At 37.4% G+C, this 25,186-nt stretch overlaps 1 protein-coding gene across 1 annotated transcript in view; it reads left to right on the top strand.

The window, feature by feature from the left end:
- Positions 1 to 359: 359 nt before the first annotated feature.
- Positions 360 to 25,186, top strand: part of LCP2 (lymphocyte cytosolic protein 2) — a 54,584-nt gene continuing 29,757 nt past the window's right edge. Inside the window, exons 1-4 of the mRNA XM_081319023.1 lie at positions 360 to 580; positions 8,348 to 8,410; positions 8,806 to 8,852; positions 24,502 to 24,567. Of these exons, the coding sequence (XP_081175149.1) occupies positions 503 to 580; positions 8,348 to 8,410; positions 8,806 to 8,852; positions 24,502 to 24,567 (254 nt within the window). The 5' untranslated portion in view covers positions 360 to 502. The remainder of the gene's footprint in view (positions 581 to 8,347; positions 8,411 to 8,805; positions 8,853 to 24,501; positions 24,568 to 25,186) is intronic.

Genomic DNA, 25,186 nt, shown 5'->3' with positions numbered 1-25,186 from the left:
GAGAGGAATAGATGAAAAGAGATTCTGGCTTCTTTATTTCCTATTTATATCTGATTTTCTCCCCCTCCCTTTTTTTAAAAAAAAATAATGAATTCAAAAAGAATTCTGCAGCCTCAATTCCTAGCTTCTTGCATTTGAGCAGAACAATGTCTTTTCTCAAGGGTAACATGATTTTCAGGACTTCTTTTGCAACAATGGAATTGAACCACCTTATTTCCTTATTTATGAATTTAGCTTCAAAAAAGGAAGTGGTGAAGCTGAGCTACTTGATGACAGGTTTTCTGAGAAAGAGACAGTTCGCTCATACCGGAAGCTTTGCCGTCTTCAGTTGCAGCACACTTTGGAGGAAAGCCCAAACCTAGGAGTTCAATTTTAATTTTAAATTAATTCCGTGGATCTGCTGTATTTTTTTCTCTCTGTTGCTGCTGGGGAGATATCCTATGGTGTGTCACAGCCAAAGGTTAACATGTTTTGCTTCCTAACTGACTAACCAGAAACAGAAATGGATTTACGAAGCACGCCCTATCGTTCCGAAGTGGCCCACTGGTCGCCCAGTGACTTGGCAGACTACTTTAGGAGGGTAAGTTTCATTTTAGTTGAACAGTTTCAACCTTACCATTTTCAATTGGGTTCCCAATTTTCTTAATTGGAAAGTCTGAGTTTCTGTCTGTTTTCCTCCTCCACATTTTTCCATACATATATATTTTATGTAATTTCAGCTTTCCAAAATAATCCTTCCCAAAGAATTCCACCTCTTAGCTTGCATCTAGGGAGACACAGATGTATTATTATTATTATTATTATTATTATTATTATTATTATTATTATTATCATTATCATTATCATTATCATTATCATTATCATTATCATTATCATTATTATCTGTTACACTCTCTCCACTTATTTGTAATAAGAGCCTCTCATTTAGCATTTGAATAAGTCTTCCTTTCTTTTTTCTTTTTTCTTTTTTTTATATATATATGTAATATTAATATTGTTTGTAGTTATCCTATACGAGCTAGAGAGTGATAGATTTAAGAGTTTATTGTTGTTAGCATATGGAGGTTTATGATTGTTCTTTGTTTTTTATACCTTGTACTTAGCTCTGGGAAGTCGGGGGGGGAGGGGGGAATGGTGGGGAGGGGTAGGGAGGGATAGGTAGGGGTGGGGGGAGGGGGGGATTGTTAAAGACAAAATGTATTTTAAAACTTTTCAATAAAAAAAAAGAGCCTAGAATTCTACCGATTGGCAATAAAGCCACATGGCTTCTCTGTATAATTAGAGTGAACGACTACCATTCCAGATTCAAAGTTACAAGTGGCCAGATTATTTACATCCAATCTGTATCATAATCTGAATCTATCTTGGCCTTAAAGGCAAGGCTAATTCTTTTTTTCTCTCTCTCTCTCTTGGCCTACACATTCTACAGAGAGAGGCAGCATTTCTGCCTCAAAGCAAAGCTTGAGGCTTAGCTGACTTTTGATTTGAATGTCCACAGTTAAAGGCTTTAAAGCAAAAGACACATTTCTCACCATTCTCCATGGGGATTAATACTTGCCCAGAAAAAGAGGTATCTGGTTGTGCTTTGTCAAGTTCTTTGAGAAGGCTTTCTTGCATAGCCTGGTGTTTTAGCTTTTTAACTATTGGAAGAAGGATATGAATCAAATTGTAAAGAGCTATTGCTGTGCTAGGGAGAGGACACATATACAATCACACATTGGTGCTCTCCTTTCAGTGTAGCAAACATGGAATGCTGCTTATGTTTCTCGTAAAATGCCATCTCTCCTTCCACCAAATTGAATTAAGAGTGTGCATAGATTGTGTCGTATACTGCAGAGCTTTGAACATAGCCAACACTGGGCAGCATTAAAACAGTTTAACTCCAGAAATAGTTTGTGGTCTCATTAAATTTCCTCCTATTCCTCCATCCCTTTATGTCAATCACTCTTCTCTCTTTAAAATCATGTTAAGTATGATAAGTAAGTAGGTGCTACATAGACACCCCAAATAGTAGCCACACAGGCTCAGCTTGATGAAGTTTTCAGGAGACACAGTGCTTCCTGCCTTGTACTCCACTATGTGGCTACAACAACTTAATTTATTTTTCCTACAACTCATAGCAATGTGCTTTCGCAGATGAATATCATGTTAGCAGTCTCACAGAAGTTAAACCAAGTGGCAGACTTCATTAGAGAAGAGTAGAGACAGCAGGAACACTGACAATTACACTACCTTGGACTTACAGGTCTTCTAGCTTTGACAGATTCAATTAGTCTCTTTCAGCTTTATTATACCCCCGGGCAACAGTCAAGAATAAATCAAGCTCCAGTGACAACTTTGCAATGGCCCAGCAACAGACTACAACTCTCTGTAGTTCCAATGAATGTACAGATTAAGCCCTTTGTCAAACTGGAAGATAGATTTCTTGTTCTTTCTTTTTTTTACTAACTGCTTTAGTATGCCCTTCTTGCACTGCCTTTACAGAGTTGTGATCTATACTCTTTTTATGAAAAATATCAGCAGACAACCAGGTTTTGCCTAAAATATCTGGTCTTGCACCATCAACTTTTGCACAAAATATTGCACACAAAATATTGCACAACGCCACAAAATATTGGGGTTGCTGAAAGAGCTTGATTTTCATGCCCTTTGCATCTTAAAAGCCAAATTTCTTTCACGTGGTTCTCCATTACAGCATGAGTTTAGAGTATTAATAGTGATCATCTTTCTTCTCAGCTCTTACCTGTTTCTTTAAGTGGAGGTGGTGGGGGCTGAACTTGCAAACTTTTGAATGTAGCATTCATTCCACTAGCTTCCTCCAAAATTATACTAACCATATTTTCTTGGAATAAACAAAGGACAAATCTAAAAAGGGCACAAATCTGAAAGAGATTCATAAGGATAAAAAAAATCAAATGTATATATTTGTAACTTTGCCTTACAACAGACAGTCTAAGAGCAAGATCAAGAAAATTTTAAAAAAATAAAGAAATCTAAAACCTGAAATATAGGATTGTCGTTTGTAATAAAGGGCATCTGGTCACTGTATCCAAAATACACCAAGGATTCAGATGAAAGTGGTGTTCTTTTTAAAATAAGAGTAAAAATAATCGCTGTAAGCCACTCAAAGACATTGGTGGCTATATAAATAGAAATAAATAAATGAGAAAGAAACAGATAAGCAAAGACAAAAATCTTACACAGTACCAGATTTCTCCAACTTGACCATTCCAGCTGAAGATTTCTCCTTCATAAAGGAACATACAATAAACATTTGTATGCAAACCCTTATCTAGGTGAATACATATATGTGTGAGTATCTATAACTGCCATGGAAAGGCTAGTATGTTGAATTAATATATACATATGATATAAATTAAAATTAACTGCCTATACAGTAAAATACCATATTTATAAAGTTAATTGATCCTCAGTCTGCCAGCCCTTCTGTGTATACAAATTGCTGTCTCACACAGAAGCACAAAAGTGCATACACACACACACACACACACACAGAGAGAGAGAGAGAGAGAGAGAGAGAGAGAGAGAGAGAGAGAGAGAGAGAGAGAGAGTCTTATATTCTCTTCCAAAAGAAATAATAAAAAGGAAGGAACAAGGTAGAATAGGATGGAGAAAGGATATCTCTGCTGGGATGGAAAGAGAAAAATGGAAGAAAATTGGATAAAGGAAAGAAGGAAGCCTTGTATCGCTGTTTACTAACGTTAACTTAATCAAGTGAGCAGCTGGTGATTTGCTAATTTTTCAGTTTGCCAGTTTTTCAGAGTTAGACTCTGTTGTCATCTGCACTTGGCTGTTCCTTTGTTTGGAACAGATTCTTCAACTACAGCAGGGGTGTCAAACTCAATTTCATTGAGGGCCGCATCAGTATTGTGGTTGCCCTCAAGGGGCCGGGTGAGTATGGCCAAGGTGGGCGTAGCCTATTGGGTGGGCGTGGCTAGAGTGCATATGGCCTACTGGGTGGGCGTGGCCAGCTCTACATCGTTCACATCAAGGGTGCTTATGGGGGCCTGGACAGGAGTGGGACAGATCTGAGGGTCTCTGGCAAAAGGAGGGTCTCTGGGCCAGGGCCAAGGCAGTGGGGGCTGTTCCTTCACTGTTTCCAGGATGGCTTTGCGGGCCGCATGAAACCACTTCACGGGCCGGATCTGGCCCCCGGGCCTTGTGTTTGACATGTCTGAACTACAGTATTGTCTTCAGCAGAATGTAGGATGATCTCAACACCTTCCCCTCCCTTCCTGAATTTGTAAATAATTATCTGAAGAAAGAGCTTTATTTTTCTATCAGTAAATACCGTAAATGTGGTTCCAAAACCAAAATTACACAGGCATTCGACTATTTTATTTCTAGTGCTCTGTTGCAACACTTTTTAAAGCCCCATTGTTCACTTCTTTTGTGACAACACTGTCTTGCACTTCATAAACAAAAACCTTCTTCTTGTGTCCCTTGGGCTAATTCCACCAAGTGGCTCTGCCTCGGTGGAATCCTTTCTGCATCTATAACTTTGTGCATCTGGATTCTCACTCTTTTCCTAGTGGGAATGTAAAGTATGACTGGAGGCCTTGTCTCCCAGATGGTTAATGTAAGAAATTTTATTTCTGTGGATGTACCTTCTACTTTTTAGCAGCGTGGATTGCTAGAAATAGAGCAGTTGCTTGTTGTGAGGTGCAAATATTGTAGTTCAGATATTTCTGAATGTGGGTTGCCCGAATGCCATCCATGCTACCGGGACACATTTAGCATCAGGCCAAATTAGGGACTGAACTTTTCAGTACATTGATGTTTAATGCATTAGAAAATTCTGAACTGAATTGATCAGCAATAGGTTGCTTTGCAAAATCCTATTCAACTTTTGGACCTTCCTGCAGCTTTAACTTGCCACATTTCCAGCTTAGTGATCAATCGTGCAATCAGCAATGTGAAACGCTGCTGCAAGCCCATCTTAGTCTTTTCTTTTCTAGTATTAGATCACCTCTTGAGTAACTGTAATGAAGTAGTTTCCTTCAATGTTCTTTTTTTTGGTCCTATCAGTACTTTTCACCTTAAGCAACATGCTCAGTCCTTACAGACAAAGGTCAATCACTTCCTGTGCCTAATCCTGACTGATTTTCTTATTGCCTCAAATTAAAATATAAAAGCTGCCTTTGGTCTAATTATTTTGGATTACCAGCCTGTGTCAAATTTACCAGTCATAGACAAGACCCTTTGATGGGTAGTATCAACATTACTTGATTCCTAAATGATATTCTTTAGGAATATCAAGATATTTATTATTTTTGTATTTTCCCCAGTTAGTGTCTAAAATAATTTTGAGAGATAAACTGCTTTATTGACCTATGCCATACCTATCTTGGTCCTGTTGTGACTTGTGTCATGGGGGGACTTCTCTTAGTCTATTATTTTTATAATAGCATTGAGAACAGAAAAACCTTTCTAGGCCATGAGTTTGTGTGAGTGCTATACTTATTGTAAAGTGCTGTAAAGCACTATGGAGTGGTACATACTGTAAGTCTAAGTGTTATTGCTATTATGCTTTAGTTACTGTCTTGTTGAGGGCGGGACTCTGATTTTGTATTGAGAATTATTGTATGCATTTATGATCTCTAAGCAGGGATCCATTTTATCCCTCTGGCTAAGATTTATGCTTCTGGAAACAAATTTCAGCAAGGATATGAATGAGATGCTCTGTGTTTTGGTTCAAGAAGAGAGAAATTTTTGTCAGTCAGGAATCTTTAATGAATTCAGTGTTCGCTGTAATGATTGTAATGTAAGCTGTAATAAATTTACTGAATTCATTGAAAACTGAGTTTAAATTTAGAAAAAAAACAGAACATCGTTTTTATATCTTGGTTTACTGTATGCACAGTTTGTCTGAGCTTAAGTCTTAACATATTCAGTTAGCATAATGAGAACAAAAGGTCTTCAAAGTTTAAGAGAGGGATTTTTTTTTCCCCAGCACGATTTGTGAGAAGCCCTTTCTTAACCAAACTTAAGTAGCTACATGGTTTCAATTCAAACCATCATCCAGCAGTTCCCATTGTTGGAAGAATTTTTTTTTTATTGAAAAGTTTTAACATACATTTTATCTTTAACAGTCCCCCCTCCCCCTCCCTTCTCCCTCCCTCCCTACCCCTCTCCCCCTCCCCCCCCAACTTCCCAGAGCTAAGTACAAGGTATAAAAACAAAGAAAAACAATCATAAACATCCATATGCTAACAACCATAAACTCTAAAATCTATCACTCTCTGGCTCATATAGGATAATACAAACACTGTTAATATTAAGTATATATAGAAAAAAAAGAGAAAAAATAAAAATAAAAAGGAAGACTTATTCAAATGCTACATGAAACTTTTTAGTCCCATATTTGTTCTGGATATACTCAATCCATTTTCTCCACTCCATAATATAACGTTCTTGCGAGTGATCTTTCAAATAAGCCGAGATCTTTGCCATCTCTGCCAGGTCAGAAACCTTTAAAGTCCATTCTTCTATTGTCGGTAGTTCCTCCTTCTTCCAATACTGACCTATTAAAAGTCTTGCTGCCGTAATTAAATTCAACATCAACTTGGTGTCCACTACCGTAGCATCTGTAATTATTCCCAACAAAAAAAGTTGCGGACAAAACTTTATCCTTTGCTTGTTGGAAGAAATTTTTGTGGATGAACATCAGTCTCTTGATGCATGTGCAAAATACACTTTTTGCTCGTGGGTATCCTGGAGAAAGCATTAAGACAATATAAAGTAATAACTACCTTAGTTACTTCTTCAGTTCAGTGAGAAGAATTATGTTGCCTCTGTAGTGTGACACATCTCCTCAGCTTGAGATCACAGTCACTAGCAAAGGCCTAATGAGATTGTTCTGCACTCAGATTTGCTTTTAGGTGGTCAGATAATGGCTATACACAGGAGAAACCATTAAAAATATTATCAATATTTCTACACTTTTGCAAACTCTGGATAGTATACAGCAAAGCAAACAAGACAACTCAAACTAAAGCAATTACAGAATATGAATTAGTATACTAATTAATATAATGAATCTCACTATTATTCACAGCCATAGGCATGATAGAATAGAACAGTTATCAATTGCCTTAGGGCAGGGGTGTCAAACTCGCAACATCACGTTACGTATCATGATTTTTTTCCATTGCCGGCAATGGGGTAGGCGCGGTTTCGCCATGACGCATCTGGCCTGCGGGCCAGCAGTTTGACATCCCTGCCTTAGGGAGAACCAGGAAGGATGGAGCCAAATGCTAGCTAAGGAATTCTGGGAGTTGAAGTCCATACACCTGAAAGTTGCCGAGTTTGAAAAATACTGCTTTAGAGAGAGTACTGAAAAAACCTGCTTCCTGACCCACATTGGGTGTACCTTTTAAGGGTGTAGGAACCTCAGCAAGCTTTCACTAGATATTCAGACATGATGGGTAGACTCATATTGGCAAGGTGGTTCCTGATATATCTGGATATGTTATGCCATTTGCAGCGTTATAAGTGATACTTTAACAACTCTGCAGTAGCAAGCTGGCTCTGTCAGAAGTTTAGCAGTTGCATTCTGCACCAGATGTGAGTTGTCTCCAAAGGCAGATCCAGATAGAACACCTTGCAGTAATCCAGATGTGTACTGTTCAAGGTGCAAGTTATCTTTGTTAGAACATCCGGACTGAACATTAGCCAAAGTTGGGAAAAGCCCCCTTCAACCTGCTCTTTTAAAAGAAAACAAACCAATCAAATAGAAAAGCAGATATATTAATAGGGATTTTCTAAGGCTAAATCAGTTGTGAAACCGTACAAATTATGAAACTGTAGAAGATGAACTGCTACTTAAACAGCAATAAAAAAGAAAAAAAATCACATAGCACTCTTCTCACTGTGAGTAGTTACGATATTAGAGCTAAAATTACATGATCTCTTCTGCAATTAAGGTTTATTTTTTAAAATTAAAAAACTCTATCAGATTAGATCAGTATTTGAAAGCTTTGACAAATTGCGTCTTTAGCCTTTCAGTTCACAATGATGAAACAGCCTTGAATACTACTGTCTGACTACTAACATTATAGAAAGAAATTATGCAATCATAACTCCCATTGAAGTTAGTATTATTTCTGAAGAAGCACATCTAATTTGCAGCCATAAATCAATTATGCTTTATTCAGACATTTTAAATCTGGTTACAAATATGCTTGTAATTATTAACAGTACAAGCTTAACAATGTAAAATTGTGCATAACGTCTGAGTTTGATGGTATTTACTCCCCAAAAGTATGAGTAGAGGATGGCAGGCTAACAGTTATTTATCATTAACAATGTTAATTTTCATTTGCAGTTAAACTTCAAGGACTGTGAGAAAGTTGTTCGGAAACTTAACATAACTGGACAAAGATTTCTGGTAAGCTTTTCAATACTTTTATAGACTTACAGAATATAAAGTTGGAAATGGACATAAGGATTATTTAATCAAATTCTCTAGAAAGTTCAGGAACACCATTTAAATCTGGTTACAAATTTTCAGAAAGATATGTCAAAAGATTTAATTTCTTTGGCTAGGCAATCAGTTAATCAATCAACTGTTACTGATGAATAGTAAGTAAGCTAATAAAAACAAAGAGGTATTGGTGAATACTTAGGGAAGAAGATGAAGGGATGAGGAAATAGCATGTGTTACAAGTTACATTTAAGCAAATATCACTCTCATGTGACCATTGCAATTCTATTTCTATTTTATAATAAGTAACCAAAACTATGTCACATGCCTAATTATAGCAGTCTGCATTTTTGTTTCAGAACTTGTCTGAAAATGATATTCAGAAGTTTCCAAAGCTAAAAGTTCCGTAAGTAAATCACATCTATTTTAAAATCTGATTCTGTCACCAGTAATTTGATGCTAAATATGTGGAAAAGAAAACCATCACAATCCAATTAAAAAGAAAACTAATTCCTTGAACACAAGTTCTGCTCATGCTCTCTAGATGCTTCCCTCCCCCTCCCCCACTCAAATTGTCTTGCCCTGGATCAGATAAAATTAATTCCCTTTCAATAAAGATGAAGAGATGAGGGGCAGAAAACTACTTCTGAAAGATACAGCAAATGTTGGCCCAAAAAGGAAATATGATTGGAATCTACATGAGAAATAGATACAACCAATAAAACATTGTATAATTTATTTATTTATTTATTTATTGATGGGATTTATATCCCGCCCTATCTCCCGAAGGACTCAGGGCGGCTAACAACAAAACATATAATAAGTACATAAATCAAGATAAAATGAAATTGAGAACATCAGTGCAATAAAAAATTAGAGAATTTAAAAAGTGAATTAAAAATACTAAATATAAATTAATTAAAATGCCTGTTAGTCTATGTCAGCCTGGTGGAACAGGTGTGTTTTGAGGCCGCGGCGAAAGGATTGGAGGTTTTGGGCCATCCGAAGCTCAGGGGGGAGCTGGTTCCACAGGGCTGGCGCTCCCACAGAGAAGGCCCTCCCCCTGGGGGTCGCCAGCCGACATTGCCTAGCTGACGGTACCCTGAGGAGGCCTTCTCTGTGTGAGCATACTGGACGATGGGAATTTGTTCCCGGCAGCAGATGGTCAGACTCCAAACTAAGTTTATTTATTTATAAATAAGTATACCTAAAATAAAGAACTTGGGTAGAATCTAAGTTGAATTGCATTCAGATTTTATTCAAGTGAGTAAGAATAAGTCATGGACACCTTTTTGTACAAATTACCTTTAAAGCAGTGGACTTAGATGCCATTGATGCCATTATCATTGTCTAACATTTATTATGGAGTAAAAAAAAATAGAAATAATGATAAGGTGAAAAAAATAACTTCAAATTTTTATAGCCAAATATAGTGTCCTTTTTTCTTCCTTGTATAAAGCTGGCCATAAAGCTCCAATTTCAATTATATTACAAGAAATGTCAGGAACATCTAAAACTTTCACAATTTTTTTTTTTACTTTTCACATCAGGGAAGGATAAAAATACATGGAGAGCAATCAACTGTGTTGGTATAAACTCGATTTAGCTATGCTTCCTTTTCTTATCCACTTCGTTTAATATGTTTTGTTTACTACTTCTTTCTTCTGGTCTATGCATAACACTGCTTATTACCCCAAAAGGGAACAACACGTTGGGTTTGTAAGAATGCATGTCTAAAATTTAATTGTTATCGAGCAAAAAACATTCACTCCTGTCTTCTATGGTAGGCAATTGGTATGAATATATAAATGGCATTATCCACTGATATTTTGACTCATAGGCTTAATGGCTTTTTAAAAAAATAAAAATAAATCATTCTGAAACTATTATTGTCCTTGTTTAATTGTTTCAGAAGTGGTGTAGTTATACTGAAGTTCTGCTACATGCATTTTTTAAAAAAAACCTAAATTATCGCTATGGGATCTTTGCAAATTCACACAACAATTTATTGAGGTTGTTTCGGTACATTTAGGGAATATAAATAATCTTCTGGTACAAACGCAACACTCTGTAAAATTCCAATTTCTGAAATACTGTATGTCATAACTGTCCCTGGTTGCTCCGAATATATCCCAGAACTGTTCAGGCATCCTAGGCAAAACCATTTCTGGATGAGAATTCTGAAAATTTTAGTATCAATATATATTAAGGGCTCCAGGATGTGGAGTGGTGTAGTACATGAACGCTTGCTTGATCTTTTCTGCAATATTTTGATATTGTTTTTCCTTTCAGTGGCATGTGTTTTCCTGTCTCAGCTTTACCATCTAAAATAGCTTCAAGATCACATGTTTTGCAACACACAATATCATCTTCTTTTATTACCACCCACATATTGGTTCTCTTCCTCCCCATTTATAGTTCTTTTGCTTTTTGTCTCAACCATCTTGACAGTGGCAATGTTAACAGTAGGAGGAAGAATGTAACTGAGAAAGAATTACTGTTTTTCATTGGCCTTATTCAGGAATTATTCAGACTGACCAATCAGAGGTTCAGATTGACTTTGCTTTAGATAATGGAAAATGCTCTGGGAAAGCTTTGTTGGTGTCTGCCCATAATAGAATAACATAGAACCTGAGAATCATACTTGTGCCACAAATATTCTGTGGGATTTGATTAACATGTATGAACTAGGTCAAATAGAAATGACAGGAGACCTGCAAGAAACCTGTTTATTGCATGAGGTTTTGAAGCCCTGTACATACATGGCATGGCATAAATCATGTGAACTCATGTTCTGTATTATTACATTGTGGTCCCTATTTGTTCTCTGTTCATGTTTTGCTTTATTCTGGCAGATTGCCAGATGCATAAAATACGTCGTGTTTTGCAGGCAGATTGACAAATGCAAAAGAGTGCATTGCATGTGGCCTTACAAATAGTGTTGCTGTTGCTCTTTCAGGTTGCTAAATATAAAAACTATGTTGCTTTAAAATAATAGAAAATACTTGTAGCTCGGGTTTTAGATTTTGGCAGTGATTTGCTCTCCAAGCTTATTTCAATTTATTTTCTGAATATTTTGTTACCAGTCTAGGTAATATCATCAGCAGGATTTTCCTGTCCTATTCTCCTTAGCTTATAAAACTCTTGCATCCCAGTGTGGTCAGTTGGTCATGTCATTGGTTGTTTCTTTGGAGCTATATTTAAATTTTGAGCAGCTGATTGGTTCTCTTGTTGACTGATCATTTGAATGGTCTGCTTCCTTATGTATTCATATGCTGGATCTAGATCAATATGGTTGTAACTGCTCCTTTGGTGGAATGCCAGGACTCAATAAATTCACCTGTGTGGCAGGTGTTGGCATGCCCAATGATTTTTGTTCCTTCCCAATCAAACTGGTGTTTTTTTATTATCAATGTGGTTTGAGATCAGGGATTAGTGGTCATGCCATTTTAACTGCTGGTTGATGTTCATGAACCCTTGTTTTCAACATTGATTTATTTGGGATCTTTCTCAAGATCTTTCTCAACTTCATGGTTTTGCCTCCAGTTCTGAAGTTCTCTAGTGATCACTGTTCCTACTTAGTTCCCAAGCCCAAGTGAGGATATTGATGTTGACTTAGGATGCCTTAGTTTATCTACTGGGAAACTGCTGAATAGCTGGATGGCTGGCAACTACTATATATATGTTTCTCCCAACTTCTCTTGGGGAATGAAATTCCAAAATCAGGCTATCTGGAGGGCAGGAAAACAAATAATTGCAAGTCTGGGGACATGGAGAACTAGGAACTGAATAGCTACTAATCCAAGAGCTAGAATCTGAAACTTCTGTCCATAAAGAAGGCATGCTATGGGTACCATCAGCTAGGGAACCTAAATTTGGTGGGTCCCAGAAGATGTCCCTTCTTTGCTGTGGTGCCTGCCTTTTGGAACATCCTTTCCTCTGAAACTAGACTTGTCCCGTCTCTTTTGATTTTTCAAAAAACTAGTTATGCTTCTAGGCCTGGGGCTCCCAGGAACCAGAGATTTGTCTTGATGGCTCCATTGCTAAGGTGGTCGTTTTTAATCTTCGCCTTGCCTATAGTTAGTACTTTTGTTTTTATGAGGTTTATTACTGTCGTTTTTTATATTTTTTACCTGTTTTTATAATGGCTGTTTAATAAATGTTTATGTGCTGAGTCACCTGTTGTAAGATGGCTATATACATCTGATTAAATAAATAAAGTCTTTATTATACCAGTACTGTAAGTGATAGCACAGTTAGGATATAAACACTTGAGCCTTTGTTTCCTTATCCTCATTCTTTCCTTATCCTCATACCAAGATATGTAGACATAGAAAAAGAAAGGAAGTAGAGAATAGAGGAACTGGAGGAAGGGGGAAGAGGAACTTCTCCATTGAGCATTTCTGTGTGTTTTAACTTAAGAATGTTAAGTGAATTGCCTCTTTAAATCTGCTGACTCTAAAATTCTGCTGTTTTGAAGTTTGAGTATTAAGGTTCTGAGAAAAAGCTACTGAACGGTTCAAAAAGCATGGTGGGCTCTTTCATTAGACCACCGAAGCTTATCCAGCCTTTCCAAAAATTTAGACAACTTCTGCTTGGATTCAGTATGTGGTTGATCTTGGCAGCTTCCTCACCAGGGATTTATATCAATTTACAACATCATCCAGCCATTGCTATGGTGCTATCAGGTCTGCCTTGATTGATAGTGATTTATGAAATGTGCCCTGTTGGGGGGAAAAAAGCAACCTCTTAGCATTTGCTTTATATTGTGTGTTTGCTTACCTAATTTATATAGCCACCCATCTCACTTTTGGATGACACCAGATGGCTTACAATAAAACAAAAAGACTTCCGCTGGCGGCGCGGCGCTGAAGACAGCCTCCCCTGGCTGCCCGCGGCTCAGCTGTTTGTTTTTTCGCCCGAAACAGCGCCGATCAGCTGTTCGGGCGAAATTGAAGCCCCCTCCTCGGGAGAAGAGGAGGGGGTGAGGCCCCAGGTAGGGGTAGAGTTCTCCGAGGCCGCCTGAGCTTCGAGCTTGGGCGGCTGAAGGATCGAACTCCCCCGAAGCCTGGGTTGCTCCCAGCTGGCCGTCGTCTCTGCTCCGAACTTCCTGGAGCAGAGCCAGGCGTCTGCGAACCATCCCTGCCTGAAGAAAGGACTATGATTTAAAGGAGCAGGCAGAGCGGTACAAGAGGAAAAGGTGAAGAGGACTATTTTACTGTACTCTCTAACTTGTTGGACTTTTTAAACTTTAATTGAAAGTGCGTCATAATTGAGGATTAAAAGATGGCGGCTAAACCTCCCTCTAAAACTCTTCGGAGTGGAGGATCCTCGCCGGTGCAACAATCATCACTACAGGCATTGCACCCTCCTGAAGTGCTGACATCGAAGGATTTGCGAGATGCCTTGGATAAACATGCCCAGGTACTTTTGGAATCAATTAATCAATCAATTGCTGATAAATTTGCACAGATGGAGGAGAAATTGGAGAAATTTGAGGAAAGAATGGAAGAGAGGATGGAACAGAAGTACAGCGTGATGAAGGTAGACATTTTGACTTCAGTGCATAAAGTGGCGGAATGTGTGGAAGATTTAGATGAAAAAGTGGATGATTTGGCTCAAAGGAATGCTATACTAGAAGTAAAAGCACGGGAGAATGAAATTGAAAGAGGCAAGTTGGAAAGGGAGTTAAGCCATGCCCAATATTATCAGATGCAGTTTGCTGTCAGAATTAGAGGCTTAAAAGAGAATGTTAAAGAAGATTTAAAGCAGCTGATCTCTGAGGCTCTCGAAGGGGTATTGAACCAGCCAGCATCTGAAATAAGAGCAGCTATGGATAAAGTGTTTCGGGTGAATTCATGGATTGCCAGACAGAGAAAGTTGCCTAGAGATGTGGTGGTTTATTTTGCAAAAAGAGAAATTAGAGATCAAGTTATACAAGCTGCCTATGATGCTAAGGTTGTGATTGCTGAACAAGAAGTCGTGGTTTTAAAAGAAATTCCTCCAAGGATTTTAAGGGGAAGAAAGGACTATACATTTCTTGTGCAAGAGCTCAAGCAAAGAGATATAAGGTTCAGATGGGAGATTCCAGAGGGGCTGATGGTGATGTATGAAGGTAAAAGGTATAGGCTGACTACTGTGAAACAAGCACGTGATTTCTACAATAATGTCTTAAAAGCAACCCCATTAACGCTCCTGGAAGCTGGAAAGGGATCTGGAGAAGAAGAACAACAAGAGGAGGAAACAGAGGAAAATGGTGCTGGAGGAGATCAAGCTACAATCTCTTTGGATGATCCTAGAGAGCAAAGAGTGACGCGTGCTGCTTTAAAACGAGCAAAGAAAATAAAAGAACAAGATCAGCAAAAGTCTTCAGATTCTTCACATCGCATTCATAGCCAAGCTGTGGGAGGAGCACGGCCTAAAGTAATCAGTCCTATCAAAGCTGTGGTCCAAGAGCTTCTCGAGGATATACATGGCAACTAAATTTTTAACCTGGAACGTTAATGGACTAAACTCACCGCAGAAGAGGAAGAAAGTTTTTCAATATTTAAAACAATTTAAGATAGATGTTATATGCCTGCAAGAAACGCATATTAGAGTTTTGGATCAAAAGTATTTATTGAACTCGAGGCTGGGTACGCAATTTGTTGCTTCTGCAGAGAATAAGAAAAATGGAGTGGTTGTTTATGTTAAAAGTGCCTTAACAGCGGACCTAATTGAAGCAGATAAGCATGGAAGATATGTTATGATCGAGCTGTTGTTTGAAGGTAAAAAGACGCTTTTAGTTGGATTATATGCTCCAAATCAACAACAAGCTGACTTTTTTAGTTTACTTCATACAAAGCTTACCCAGTTGGATTATAAATCCTTTATTTTTATGGGGGACTGGAATGGAGTTATGGATGTACAGTTGGATAAGGCTGGAGCCTTTAAACGCATTTCAAGTCATGCTAGACTGCCTAAATCTTTTTTTGAAATGAAGGATGACCTGGAATTGCGAGATATTTGGCGTGAGAGACATTTGCGGGAGAAGGATTATACATTTTATTCTGATAGACACCAATCTTTTTCGAGGATTGATTTTATTTTGTTGACTAATGATCTTTTTTTGAGAACTAAAAAGGTGAAAATCTGCGCAAGAATTATCTCTGATCACAGTCCAGTGTGGTTGGAGATTGATAAGGAAAGAGGAGATAGACGCTCATGGCGCGTAAATGAGAATTTGTTTAGAAATCAGAGAAATGTGGAAGAATGCAAACAGCGGATGAAGGATTTTTTTGAGATGAATATGAATAAGGGTACCTCTATGGATATGGTTTGGGATGCTAGCAAGGCCTATATGAGAGGGGTGTTGATATATATGAATAATAGACATAGACGTGCAGTGGAAACTAGAAGGAAAGAACTGGAGAATGAAATAAAGGAAAAAGAAAAGGCTTTGATTTTGAACCCAGAGGAGGTGAAGATCAAGGAGGCTATTAGACTGTTACGAGGACAATTTGATAAATTAATGGCTGATCAAGTGGCGACCAATCTGCGGTTTGCTAGACATAATACTTTTTGCAATGCTAATAAGCCAGGCAGATGGTTGGCTTATAGACTGAGGAAAAAACAAAGGGCATCTAATATAGACAAGATTGAGCATAAAGGAAGGGTTGTGTATCAACAGAATCTTATTAAGGATGCCTTTGTGGATTTTTATTCGAAATTATATACTAAAGAGGACATTAATGCAAAAGATATTGATACGTATTTGGAGAAGGCTAGCATCCCGGTTCTTACGCAAGTACAAAAAGAGGGGATTAACCAACTGATTACAGAAGAAGAAATTTTTACAGCTATTAAGGAACTGAAGGTGGATAAAGCACCAGGCACTGATGGCTTGACTGCGGCCTATTATAAAAACTTACAATTAGAGATGATAAAACCGTTAAAGGAACTGTTCCAGACAATCCAGAGGGGGGGAAAGGTGCCCCCGTCTTGGAGAACAGCTTTTATCTCTTTGATTCCGAAGGAAGACCAGGATGCTACTTTAGTTAAAAATTACAGACCGATATCGCTTTTAAATACAGATTATAAGATATTTGCTAAGGTTTTGGCTAATAGACTGATGAGGGTTCTGCAACAGGTGATTCATGGGGACCAAACGGGGTTTATTAGTGGAAGACAAATGAAAACTAATGTGAGACATATAGTTGATGTGTTAGAGTTTTTGGAAAGGCACAACCAGATCTCTGCTGCGCTAATCTTTTTAGATGCTGAAAAGGCTTTTGATCAATTGAACTGGCAATTTTTGTTGAAAGTTTTAGACAAAATGGATTTTGGGGAAAAATTTTTACAACCGATTAGGGCATTATACCAAAAACAAACTGCCCGAATTATAGTTAACAATAGTTTGACAACAGTATGTAATATTGAGAAGGGCACAAGGCAAGGCTGTCCGCTATCGCCCTTGTTATTTATATTAACATTAGAGATATTATTGGTTAAGATTCGGAATTCGGAAAAAATTAAGGGGATACAAGTTGGAGATCAGGATTACAGATTGAGAGCATTTGCAGATGATCTGGTTGTTACAGTGACCCAGCCAGAGAACTCTGTTGTGGACCTGATGGAGATAATAACACAATATGGGAAGGTTTCTGGATTTAAAGTAAATATACAGAAAACTAAAATTTTGGCTAGAAATATGACAGTTTCGCAGAAGGCTTTCCTAGAAGGATTAACTGGATTTGAGATTGTTAAAAGGGTTAAATATTTGGGGGTGATTTTGTCGCCCTCTAATACAAAGCTATATAAAAATAATTATGAAAAGTTATGGGGGAAAATTCAAAAAGAACTGGAGAGTTGGGAAAAATTGCAATTGTCTTTGTTGGGACGGATTGCAGCAGTGAAAATGAATGTCCTGCCCAAATTTTTATTCTTATTTCAAATGATACCGATTCTTAAGAAAGACTCTAACTTGGAGGAATGGCAGCGTGGTATCAATAAATTTGTGTGGGCAGGGAAAAAGCCACGAGTTAAACTTAAGATTATGCAGGATACTCGTGAGAGAGGTGGCCTTAAAATGCCTAATTTTAAATTATATTATGAAGCTGCTGCACTAGTAGGAATAAGTGATTGGATTAATTTGACACAATCGAGGTTATTAAATCTTGAGGGCCATGATCTGTTGTTTGGCTGGCATGCATATTTGGTGTATGATAAGAAGGTAGATACTGTGTTTAGGATGCATATTTTAAGACAGGCATTGCTGAGAGTTTGGAAGAAGTATAGACATAAGTTAAGCAGCAAGATACCATTGTGGGCAATCCCAAAACACGCAATAGAAAATATACATGCTGGTTTCAAACATGATGAGACTACTTACAAGGAAATTTTAAGTTTGGAAAGGAATATTTGGTGCTTGAAATCATATAGTTCCTTGCGAGAAGAGAAGGTTGTTCAGACTTGGTTTCAATATATTCAGTTACAGGCCAGGTGGAAAGAAGACCAAAAAAATGGATTTGCAACGACTGATGAAAATTTGATAAAGCAAATTAGAAATCAAGGACCAGCACATATTAAACGGATATATCTTGCATTGATAGAGATCGATTCAGAAACAGAGCTTGTTAAGGATTGTATGATAAAATGGGCCCAAAACATTCAGGAAGTTATTACAATGGACACGTGGGAAAAGATCTGGGTGAGGAATGTAAAATTTACTCAAGCTCAAAGTTTAAGAGAGAACTTTTACAAAATGTTTTATAGATGGCATCTAGATCCTAAAAAGCTTGCAAGTATGTATCCGAATTATCAGCCTAAATGTTGGAGGTGTGGTGATGAAGAGGCAACATATTTTCACATATGGTGGACATGTAAAAAGGTCAAGGCTTTTTGGATAAAAGTATGGTGGAATATGCAGAAGATTTTTAAACGGAGGATAAAGTTTTGTCCGCAATTTTTTTTGTTGGGAATAATTGTTGACGCTACAGTTGTGGACTCTAAGTTGATGTTGAATTTAGTTACGGCAGCAAGACTTTTGATAGGTCAATATTGGAAGAAAGAGGAACTGCCGACTATACAAGAGTGGATTTTAAAGGTTTCCGACTTGGCAGAGATGGCGAAGATTTCGGCCTATTTGAAAGATTACTCGCAAGAACATTATATTATGGAATGGAGAAAATGGATTGAGTTTATCCAGAATAAGTATAGGGTCAAGAAGTTTTATCTAGCATTTGAATAAGTCTTCTTTCGTTTTCTTTTTTCTTTTCTTTTTTTGTCTTTTATATATATTTAATAATGCTAAGTTTTGTTTGATCCTATATAAGTTAGAGAGTGAGGGATTTTAGAATTTATAGTTGTTAGTATATGGTTGTTTATGATTGCTTTTTTATATATATATACCTTGTATTTAGCTCTGGGAAGTCCGGGGGGGGAGGGGGGTTAGGGGGAGGTGGGGGGGGAGGAGGGAGGGGGGGAGGGGGGGGAAGGGGGGAGGTAGGGAGGGGAGGAGGGAGGGGGAAGGGGGTTTTTTAAAGGAAAACTGTATTTTTAAAACTTTTCAATAAAAAAAAAAATAAAACAAATAAAAACATAAAACACATAATATAAAAAAATACAAAAACACAGAGCAGCTGGGCATGATCTAAGCTATCACGTTATCCATCTCCTAGCCTCCCCCCCCTCCCCCGGTCAGGGCAGTGCAGATGTTGAGAATTGAAATCCAGTCCTCCACAGGTTCAGAGTCTGAGAGACACAAAGTAAAAGAAAAGGGATGGAAAGGGTTGTGGGCAAAGAATGTGGTCACTCTAAATCTTGCTAGAGGAGAGATTATGTTGTTTCTCTCTCACTGGAAAATACTTTCCTTGGCTGATCTTCATTTTTTTTTCAGGGCCAGGAAAATCAAAAGCACATCCTTCCTTTGCCATTCTTCTGATATAAACCCTTGATCTGGATTCCTCACATTTCTGGGCTCTCGTAACCCTAGCGGAGGCAATTTCCTAAAGTTGTTGCTTGTCATCAGTCTCAAAAATCTTTTCTCTTTTTAAAAAGCTTCAGTGCAAGGCAGGAAATGCAAGGAGAAATAACACAGGTTTCCTTTTGCATAACCACATTGTCTTGCTGATTGGGTGAGGGCCCATTAATATGAATTCTACATTACCTGACTCTTGTTTGATACGCTGTTGGATGATGGCTTTCTTTCAGGTAAGAGCAGAAGACAGCAAGATTGCCCACCTGGTAAGAACAGGATGCAGTGGGTGTGTAGGTTTTTAATTTTAATTCCCTCTCTCCTTCTGCTCTTTTGTGGCTTGTATGTTTGTTAGTCATCTAGCCTCAAAGTTCATTCAACCTTTTCATACTGCTAGTAGGAAACTGCTTTCCATTGCCACCTTACTGGGCCATTTCTACTATGATCACAGGATCCCCATCATGTGACCAAAGCTAGACAAAGTATTCCAAGTGTGTCTTACCAAAGCAGTGTAAAGGGATATTAACATTTTGTGTGATCTTGATGCTCTGACTCTGTTGATGCAGTCTAGGACTGTATTGGTCTTTTTGGAAGCTGTGGCATAGTGCTGGCTCATACTTAAGTGATTGTGAACTAAACCTCCTAGATCCCTCTCACAGTTACTGCTGTTGAACCAGGCACCACCAGTTCTATACCTGTGCCTTTTTTGTTTGTTTAAGTATAAAACCTTGTTTTTCTCAACACTGAATGGCATTTTGTTGGATAGTGCTCAGCGATCAAGCCTGTTAACATATTGACCCTATGTTCTAAAGTATTGGGTATTCCCCCCAGATTGGTGTCGTCTGCAAATTTGATGAGTTCCCCTTCTATCCCTTTTTCTAAACCATTTATGAAGATGTTGAAGAGTATACATAAATAAAATAAAGGCGAGATGTAAATGATTGAATGAACAAACAAATGAATAAACAAATGAACAAATGAATCAAATTGATCGATCAATCAATCAATCAATCAATCAATCAGGGTGGCACCACTTTTGCAAAATTAGATTTGGCGCAGGCCTATCAGCAACTACCTGTTGATGAGGCCACGGCTGCAGCATAGAACAGTGTTTTTCAACCTTTTTTGGGTGAAGGCACACTTGTTTCATGAAAAAAATCACGAGGCACTCCACCATTAGAAAATGTTAAAAAATTTAACTCTGTGCCTATATTGACTATATATAAAGTAATTCTCTTGAATAGGAATCAAATAAACACAAAGAAAGTATTTTATAATTACTTTTCAATTTTTCCCACGGCACACCAGGCAACATCTCGCGGCACACTAGTGTGCCGCGGAACAGTGGTTGAAAAACACTGGCATAGACAATTGTGACCCACAGGAGGGCTTTCAGAGTAAAGCGCTTGCAATTTGGGGTCAGGGTAGCCCTGGGCATTTTTCAGGGAATCATGGAACGCATACTCAAAGGAATTCCAGGAGTTTGCCCCTACTTTGACGACGTGCTTATTGCCAGAGAATCCACAGAAGTGCTAGCAAGGAGGCTCTACCCAGCCCGGTGGGCAAGCTGGTAGGCCAGGACGTGCCTGGCTCCCCCAGGCATTCCACAAGGCCATGCAAACCTGCTTTTCTGAAAGATTTTGTTCTGTAATAATAAAGCTATAATGTTGTATGTACCTTGTATTTAATGCTGACCTACAAGATTGTAATGGACAATGGAGCTATAATGTTTTAAGTACTTTATTGTGCTGCTAAGTGGAACCTATTCACACCAGTGTTAAGTCTTTGTATTGCTGTAATTGCTTTCTATTGTTGCTATAGTGTTGTTCGTTCTAAGGGGGGGAGGGGTGTAATGTATTGGGCTTGCTTGTTAACACCACATGGTAATGGCTGGTAGGTTGCTAGAGCAGGGAGCTAGCTAACACTCCCAGCATCTCAGACAACCCGTCTCCAGCACTGCTATTGGTTGCCCCTAGGCGGCAATAGGTTGCTTCAAACCAATAGGCAGCCGCCTAGGGGCCAAGGTATAAATTGCTGCAGCTGCAGACCTGTTTTCTAGTTCAGATCCTGCAAGAAATAAACCATGCTCTTTGCTGAACTCACTCGCCTCGTCTTCATTCCTGTGCAACGAACCCAGTACACAACAGTTTAAATTCATAGTCACATGGGTACTTTGACAGAATGAATAGATTTTATGAATCCCCAATCCATCAAGTCTTGCAGAAGTTGCTTGAGTTCTTTTCTTTTCTTTTTTTTAAGGAGGCCTGAATCTAGATTGCTAGCAAAAATTAGCTTGAAAAGCTACAGTAACATGTATCTTTATGAGGCTGTAGGTTGCAAAATCAATTAGCTAAAGGATTCCCCAATAAAACTCAGTTTAAGTCAAAATTTAAGTCGATAAATGCAAACACTTGTCATAAGAAGAATTAATCCAGGTTCAAATCCCTCTATTCAGGCTATTTCTACATGAATCTGGACAAGTCTATTTTCTGGAGTCTAACTTCAAAAGAAGCTTAAGAGAGGGAAGTGGCAGTGAACTACAGTGAAGACAAGGGTAGGAAGTTTTGTGCTTCCTGTACATCTCCTAAGCTTTAGTGATTTTTTTTAAAATCTGAAATATGCTGCATTGGTAAAAACTGAACTATACAAACAATAACCTCTTGATCGGTCATGATGCAATAATACTTCATGCATAAATGTATAGTTCTGCATTTATGACCACTTTATAAACCATTAAAAAGCTAAAAGGGAAGAAAACATTGAAAGAGAAATTTGGTCTTACCAGTTCCTTCTTTATAAAAATATTTTTTAATTTAATTTAATTTAAAAGATTACTTAACACTTGCATTTTGACTAACCTTTTCCTACGCAAAAATAAAATTAAACCAAAATCGGAGAGTTTTTTTTTTAAAAAAAGGTGACAGTGGTTTTTGAAATAGTTTAATGCTCAATTTCATATATACAGTGAGAATGTAGGAGGGTTGACCTTTAAATTGCGGCTGCCTCTGCCTCTTTTTATTTATTTTTATTTAATTTACTGGAGATTGAAGGCTTACCATCTAATTCCAACTATAGATCCTTGCTTGTTACTCTCTTTACAAGCCAAGATCATATCCAAACACAATCCTCCAAAGAAACCTGGCTTATTTTTCAAAGCAAAATCAACAGTGAGATCTTTTGAAAATTATTGCATTAAATATGATCTATATACATTTATGAGGGTAGATTTTGCAGGACATTGTTGGGCGGTGGGAATTAAAAACCTCTAATCCAAATATCTTCCTAGGGAAAACAAAGCACAAATATGTCATTGTGGAGTCAAAAAGTCAAAATCAAAAAACAGTTTTCCAAGGAAATTAAAACTGTTATATCAGTAAATACGATGTGTCTTGTTAATGCATTCTAGAATTATATCTAGTTAAAATATGATTTCACTTCAGATTTAATATCTAATATACTGAGATGAACATTCACGGCTATGAGAAAGAATTTTGCTGAATATTGAAGAAAGATACAGCAGACATTTTATCTGGGAACTTAAAATAGGAGATATGCAGCAATGGCATAATTAAACCACATACTGTAGGTCCATAACAGCAGTTTAACCAAATCCAAGCAATAATTGATTTCATATATGCAATACATCATGTAGCAAATACAAATAAGCTTTCTCAGGGAGTCTAAATGTTTATAAATACTAAATATTGGTTGTAGGATTAAGAAGGAGGAACCAACAAAATATAACTTTTCTACTTTTCCATATAGGCATAAAAATATAGATTTTCACTCTGTATTTTCACAGACACACACAGACACACATGCACAAAGTGAAGACCTTAGCAGAACCCATATTAACACTGACATAAATGCCTTTCTTCTCATCTTTAAAGGTTTAACTTATCTAAATTCATCATGGTTTAAACATTTAAACATACAAATAGTTTATACTGCATAAATACCACTGTTCCCAACTAATATTTGTATTATGTAATGTATTATCGGCATCATATAACAGTTAATTGTGGGGGAAAACCTCTGTTAATTTAGTTGTTAAAAATTCAGAAGTCCAAGGTTTGCTAATATGCTGAGAAAAGGACTCTGCCTCTTAGCTCCTGCACAACTCTTTGTGGTTCTACTGCCCTATTATACCATAGTTATATCCTAACAGACTCACTGATCTCACTAGGCATATGAAATACAATGAAATACCTGGCTGCTATGTCTAATCACATATGCCACCACATTCTTTTTGATGTATATGTGTGCCTGTTACTCTCTTGTAATCCCTTCATCTCCAATCTGCCCTCTCTGCAAGAGGAAAAAAAGAAAAAAGTCCAACACAAGACAATTTGTACTGACTAATGGCAATCGTATGATTGAAGGAGGCTGCAAAGGTCATGAATGTGGGCATTGGTGCTAAAGTTATTTTTTCTGCAACATCATAACTTGGAATGGTCACCGAATGAGGCAGTTGCTAAGCAAGGAGCATATATATTTTAATTTACACTAATCTAATATAAGAAATACTATAACCTCTCCTCTTGTTAAGCGTTTTGACCTCCAGTACTATCAGTAAATTATTTTATACCTCAACAAAATATGTCTTGCTTCATACATATCACTAAAAGTTCTATGATTACAAGATTATTTACTCTTATTTATTTCCTTTCCTTCTTATTGCATTAAAGCAATAAGCTTGCCTTACCTTTCAGTAAGTATTATAATTGCATGGTATGTAGGTGATTTAAAATTTATCCAATCCTTTACTATAACTCCATTTAGCAACAGGGTTGTGGATATATATATATATATATATATATATATATATATATATATATATATATATATATATATATATATATATATATATATATATATATAATAACAGCTATTGACTTTGTCTTGTACTCTTTTCTTAGAACTCATGATGTAATCATTCTGTTCAATACTGTATGCAAAAAAAATAAAATAAAAAATAATGGAATAAATCCAGTTGACAATGAGCACCTTGAACTCCCATTTAAACCATAAGCTAATTTAACATACTATATCCTGTTTTATATAATGATTGTTTTATTAATAGTTTCTTTTCTCATCTCAGCATTCTAACCAAACTAAGTCAGGAAATAAACCGACATGAAGAAAAAAGAAGCATCTTTCCTAAAAGGTAGGAAGAATTTAGTATATTTCTGTTATAACAATAGTAAATGAAAACTTTCCAGTTACTTGCTGCCATTAGAGGGCAGGAGAGGATGCACATCCAACTGTTAGGATGAATGGAATGGCTTTCAGCTGTGTTCGCTTGATACAGTGTTAATTGCCAAACCACATCCAAGGAAGGAATAGTAAAAGCAAATTTACTTAAGCCCAATTCATCCAGCATGGATCAAGAGATCAAAATTTAAAACTGCATACGAGTGGCATTGCAACAGAACACATTCTATTAAACACCAGCAGAAATGATTGTGTTAATGACTTGGCACTTACATTCCCTTGAATAGATGCTAGATTTGTTCACCCAATTCAGCTGTACTACTATTATTTATAGGGAGAAATTACCAGTACTTTCATTCTTGGTTAGCGCCCTGAATTAGTTAATCTGAAACTCCCTCTGAAAAACTTTAATATTTTCAGATTCAGCAGCAGAGTCTAAAACAGAAACTTCTTCATCCACATTGGAGAGAACCTTCCTTTCCAATCTATTTGTCAGTTCTGCCGTCTTCGCAGTGGCATAGCGTGGGGGGTGCAGGGGGGGCCGGCCGCACCGGGCGCAACATCTGGGGGGG

The sequence above is a fragment of the Vipera berus genome, assembly GCF_964194415.1.
Source record: "Vipera berus genome assembly, chromosome: 2".
Classification (NCBI taxonomy): Eukaryota; Metazoa; Chordata; class Lepidosauria; order Squamata; family Viperidae; genus Vipera; species Vipera berus.
The sequence above is the reverse complement of the archived record's forward strand: the minus strand, read 5'-3'. Positions and strand labels throughout refer to the sequence as shown.